Source organism: Oncorhynchus keta, chromosome 34 (genome assembly GCF_023373465.1).
Source record: "Oncorhynchus keta strain PuntledgeMale-10-30-2019 chromosome 34, Oket_V2, whole genome shotgun sequence".
In the NCBI taxonomy this organism is placed as follows: domain Eukaryota; kingdom Metazoa; phylum Chordata; class Actinopteri; order Salmoniformes; family Salmonidae; genus Oncorhynchus; species Oncorhynchus keta.
Genome location: NC_068454.1, coordinates 37,195,854 through 37,201,685, shown reverse-complemented (window position 1 = coordinate 37,201,685; position 5,832 = coordinate 37,195,854). Strand labels below are relative to the sequence as shown.

The window sequence follows — 5,832 nt, the reverse complement described above, 5'->3', positions numbered from 1 at the left end:
TTTACTGCTTCCCTGTTAAAGTATCATATGGGCCTATAAATAAATATGATATTGTCATTATTGATTATCGTTACTAGTAGTACAGGCCCTAGTAGGAGTAGTTTTTTGTTATTGTTATGGTAGTAGGCCTAATCGTAGTAGTGGTGGTAGAGGCATGCCAGCGCGTCTTTTACATTTTCACACATAAAACGGGTAATAATGATTACAATTACAAAACATTGGATGTCTAAAACCAACCCATTCCTGTTTACTTCACAATAACTTTAAACATGAGCTTATAAACACATTATAACACAAACAATGATGATTGTTATGACGTACACAGTATATCCGTCATTTATGTGGAAAGTACTTGGCAGTTATAGTCCATGCACATCCTTGCCGGTCCGTAGGGAACGAAGTTAAGTGCAGCTCACTTGGGTGCTCCACTTTGTGGCCCTGATTGGATAAAAGGGGCCCAGACCACGCCTGCTCAGTAGTGGGTCATATTTACAAGTTGGGCCAGGAAGTACAGTAGGCTAACTAATGAGGACAAGGGGCGCTGGAAATCATTAACCTCTGGTGGATTTACAACGCCGACTTACAAGGGCCAACATGAGCTCGTATTTAGACTTATACTCGGAAGGCGACATGATGCCATTGCCTGTGAAATTCTGTCACGACGAACACAAACCAGGGATACTTCAGTACCACGGGGAGATAGTTGGGAGACTTTCGTCAGGTATGCTGGACCACCAGAGCAGCAGTCGGTCGATATCAGGAGGAGTGCATCATCAAGGTGTGTTTAAGGTGCCACGCGATAGCGACGCATCTGTATCTGATGGCAATTACGTGGATCAGGGACTTGCTTATAATTTGGCGTATGGATGCTACAACGACGTGGAACAGAACAGAGTGCATACCCAGTGCGTGAACTCGGCATATTCAGCAAACGGTCCTTTCCCCAGCCATCCCACAGAGACCTACTACCACGATATTAGAGAAACAAACCAGCAGTGGCAGAGCATAAAGATATCGCGAGGATTCGTCAATGCCAGTCATCAGACTACATCACCATCCCATGAGAATTGTCCAAGAACTGGTCCTAGGCAAGAGGAGCCGCAAGTTTTGGCAAATACATTCGACTGGATGAAAATCAAAAGAAGCAACCCCAAAATCAGTAAGTAAATGCTACTCTATAATTGAAAAATAAAACATATAATTGATTAACTTTAACTGACTATAAAGACTCAACCTGACATTGTTATTTGACTATTTTACAGGTAAAGCTATTGAATATGGATTATCGAACGCCGGATCAATTCCAAGAACAAATTTCACAACCAAGCAGTTAACAGAATTAGAAAAAGAATTTCATTTCAACAAGTATCTCACCAGGTCAAGAAGGGTTGAGATAGCTCATAGTTTGCACCTGAATGAAACCCAGGTGAAAATATGGTTTCAAAACAGAAGAATGAAACAAAAGAAGAGAGAGAAAGAAGGCCTTACTGGGATGTGCGTGCCTCCCATATCGAAGAACTCGGACTCGTCCCCATCATCAGAACTCAACTCTCCAGTTTCATCCCCTCCCTGCTCCCCCATCACGCTCTCCCACAGCGGATAACTGGAGGGGTTGAGCACATCATTGTGGTTTACTCAGATTTCTGTTGTCACCTTAGGCTTTTCGTATCTGTTGTAAATAAGATACACCCACTAATTGCACTAATGCCTTTTATGATATTAAGAATTAACACGGTGCCTTTTGTTAAGTTATCTGACTGAGGGAAAGTTCCAACATGTTGTGAATGAAATTGTTTGTGAAGTTTCAATCAAGGGCCACTGTTTGTGTCTTGAACTATAATTGCCTTACTTATTGATGACTGATCGAAGCGTTACACTGAATTAACCAACTATTAAACCAAATGCCTTATTATGTAAAGATTAGGTTTATAAAATCAAGTGTGAATCAGACATTTGCCCGGGGAAGCCCAGAAGTGTTAGAAGTGATGCAATGCAATTGTTAATAAAATGTCAATTAAGTTTACATCATTCTCAACCTACTCTCCGACTTCTATCATGAGCTATACAGTCTATTTAACTACCCATGTACTGTATGTCTATGTCACCCTGAATGAACCAAATATGTTTTATCTAAAAGCCATGGTGTAAGGTTGTGCTCAGGATATTTCTTCAGTCTGCTGCAGAATGCACTAACGCTCAGGTTTAAATATACGATTGTTGAGCATAATAATAGCATCATTGAAGAGTCACTGCAGTTATACCATTTGAAGTGACAGCAATTAATAAAATACATATAACTCATGTCGACATTCATGTTGTATTTAGTCTCAGATTGAAAACGCACCTTTCATGAATGTCAATTTTGCAAATGGTTTGTCCATTTTCAACTACAAACAAAGTTCCGTGTGTGTCAAAATTCGTTACAAACCTGTACTGTGTTGCTCACGCAGCGTTTGTGTGGCAAACGCATTACAACTAAAGGCTAATGTTAGGACTACACCCCCTACCCATCTTTTATTTTACAATGAAAGCTTCTGACCCTTGTCAGAACAACATAAAGTATTTTAAAGTCTTTGATTACTGGAGTTGTGGTAAGGATTAAGCTACCTAGAATTAACATGCAAACACTGAGCGAAAAGTAGTCGGCAACCCAGGGTTTTCTTCATAGCCACATTTAGCCTCTTTGATATCCGGTACTCACATTTGAGGAACGGAAGGACCGTGGCCCTCCAGGAGGAAGCTTGTGTAGATCGAACAGTGGGGAACTCGCTAGGGGTACTGGGTCACCACAAGTTCAACCAAACCCAATGAAAACACACGCAAGCACGTGTGCATTGTGTGAGAGTTGAATAAGTTCTTCCCGGCTCATCGAGGAGCAAGTGACTATGGATATGACGTCAGATAAGTAATTCTTTCTTCTGCAAACTGACCAAATTGAGAAAGAAAACATACACGAAAACAAATAGAACGTAAAAAGAAGGTAACAGTGTGTCAAAGGTCTGCCTTACTCTGGTAAATTCATCAAGTTGAAATCTGACCAACGAAGCTGTAGCCCATTTCCCGTCGAGGAAGCCATAGGCCTACCAAGGGATGGACATGTAATGCACCATATAACCACCCAGCAACTAGTCAAGAATTTGATTTAATAGGAGTTATATTCACTCTTCTAGAGTTGGGATGCTGGGACACAACGGCCTAGGTGAGGTAATAGATTGTTTGCTACTCAACAATGGGCTGTAGCATGATCAAACTTTTTGTGAGGATGCACTGACTGCATTTTCCTTTTGTGGTAAAAGAAACACAGCATGCAATGTCAAAATGACTGGTGTGATTTGAGTTAGGGTGCATATTCATGTATCTTAAGATCACATAGCCACCAGTTTCACTCTGTAGCATGATGTAGTTGTCAGAAATGCAAATAATGAAGACCAATAGTTACAGGCCAAAGCCTAGCCTATAGTTCGATCTTTTAACTATACTGCAAACATCCTCCTCTATTATGTCAGCTTTGGACAAGGTTTGCAATGAGCACTTATTTAAATTTTTACACATCCCTGTCAAATAATAGAGTTGTCAATCTATGCATTTCCACTGATCTTTTACTGTTAATAAAACAGGTATTCATGAGATTTCTAATATATGAATCTCTTATTTGATAGTTCTGATATGATAAACTATTGCTATATGTAACCCAACCAGGGCAAATCTAAAGTGCATAACCAAAAAGGCGCTTCCATTCCACAGTTACCTGGAGAATAACTTAGTGATAATGCAGGAATGGGGGTCATATACTGTATAAGCCTTAATATATAACGCTTGCCTTGTCTATAATGCTTCCTATTACAAGGGCCTTTCCCTTTGCTGATGCCAATATGGATCTCCTTGATGGCGTTTTCGGTATGAAATTATGACTGAATAAATTGCATCTTCATTTATCTTCCAAACCTTCTGTGCTGACTGCGATACCTGGCTCTCAGCTCTTCTTCCCATAATTATATTAGTCCTCTACCACACCAAGAAATGGATTACTCTGGAAAATGAACCTGGCTTTGCTATAAATTACACCTATGGATTCTGAGAAATGTGTTATTTTGTTTAAAATAGTCCCTAATGTAATTAGAGTTGTAATTCATGGAGAGCTACAAGTGTGCCTATTACAGTAACAGGGTCTGGAATTTAATCTGTCTGCGGGATAAAGAATGACCCTGTGTGCTTTTCATTTGTAATCTTAGACACATTATTTCAGTAAAATAGTCTGTGACCATTAGATATGAGAAATTGATTAGTGTACGGACAGCTTTATTCAAGAGTTGGCTTTTTTTTTTTTAAGTTAGCAGTCCATCCACGAAAGCAAGTTAAATAATGGGTAATCAAATAACTTATCATACACTGGCTGGTGACATTTTAAGTATCAGTATTAGCTGAGCCTTCTGGTTAGAGAATCTACCTGTTCTGGCCAGGCCAGTAGATCTCTACCGTCCTGATTTATGTATCTAGGTGGTCATGCTGGTCAAACCTCTTCCTCAGAAATAATTAGCCTACCAGCATTTTAAAAGGCTTAAGGCTGCATTTCATCTGTTTGATGAGTCATTTCAACAATCCAGTGCCAAAGCAAAACAGTATCAGCAGAATTATAGTTAGAGTGAAGATGCTTTTCTAAATTTGAGAGGTTTCGCAAACATGATGCTACTTTCAGTGGCTCGTGAACTTTGAGGTAATGGTTTGAGATGCTGCTGAAGACCATGGATGAATTCACAATTGTTTTCGCCCTGTCTCTTGTTGGTGTGGTTACGGATGTGGCGGGAGCCTGTAATCCTCTAAGTCGGAGGTTTCTAATGTGTGGTGGTGTGAAGGCCGCACCCATTATCATCAAAGTCCAAAACACTGAAAACGGTTGTGATAAACCCCCATCCGTCGGAAGAGATCCCAAGAGTGGATCTGATTGCCTTCAGTAAGAACATGTACCTAAGTGCATGTACTCAGCCCCCTCAAGGACAGGGGATTTGGAATGTGTCATAATGGTTTGGTTCAAAGTGTAGTAGTATCAGGGCAGTACACAGACCTTTCAGGGGGCAGGTGCTCAAAATGAAGAAAGCAAGTTACAGTGCCTCATAAATACATAGCCCCACACGGCTAAGTCATGTTTTCAACGAAATTCACGCAAGCGGAGATGAGCAGGGTACAGATCTTTTTTGTACTATTATAACTGGGTTATAGCTCCCGTACCAATGTTGTGAATGATACATACAGTGCCTTGCGAAAGTATTCGCCCCCCTCGACCTTTTGCCACATTTCAGGCTTCAAACATAAAGATATAAAACTGTATTTTTTTTGTGAACAATCAACAACAAGTGGGACACAATCATGAAGTGGAACGACATTTATTGGATATTTCAAACTTTTTTAACAAATCAAAAACTGAAAAATTGGGCGTGCAAAATTATTCAGCCCCCTTAAGTTAATACTTTGTAGCGCCACCTTTTGCTGCGATTACAGCTGTAAGTCGCTTGGGGTATGTCTCTATCAGTTTTGCACATAGAGAGACTGAAATGTTTTCCCATTCCTCCTTGCAAAACAGCTTGAGCTCTGTGAGGTTGGATGGAGAGCATTTGTGAACAGCAGTTTTCAGTTCTTTCCACAGATTCTCGATTGGATGCAGGTCTGGACTTTGACTTGGCCATTCTAACACCTGGATATGTTTATTTTTGAACCATTCCATTGTAGATTTTGCTTTATGTTTTGGATCATTGTCTTGTTGGAAGACAAATCTCCGTCCCAGTCTCAGTTTTTTTGCAGACTCCATCAGGTTTTCTTCCAGAATGGTCCTGTATT

At 40.3% G+C, this 5,832-nt stretch overlaps 1 protein-coding gene across 1 annotated transcript; it reads left to right on the top strand.

Moving 5' to 3' along the window:
- Nucleotides 1-464: 464 nt before the first annotated feature.
- Nucleotides 465-2,268, top strand: LOC118366494 (homeobox protein Hox-A1-like). Its single transcript, XM_035749116.2, has 2 exons — nt 465-1,159; nt 1,263-2,268. The coding sequence occupies exons 1-2, from the start codon at nt 595-597 to the stop codon at nt 1,601-1,603; spliced, it is 906 nt and encodes a 301-aa protein (XP_035605009.1). The 5' UTR covers nt 465-594; the 3' UTR covers nt 1,604-2,268.
- The last annotated feature ends 3,564 nt before the right edge of the window (nt 2,269-5,832 follow it).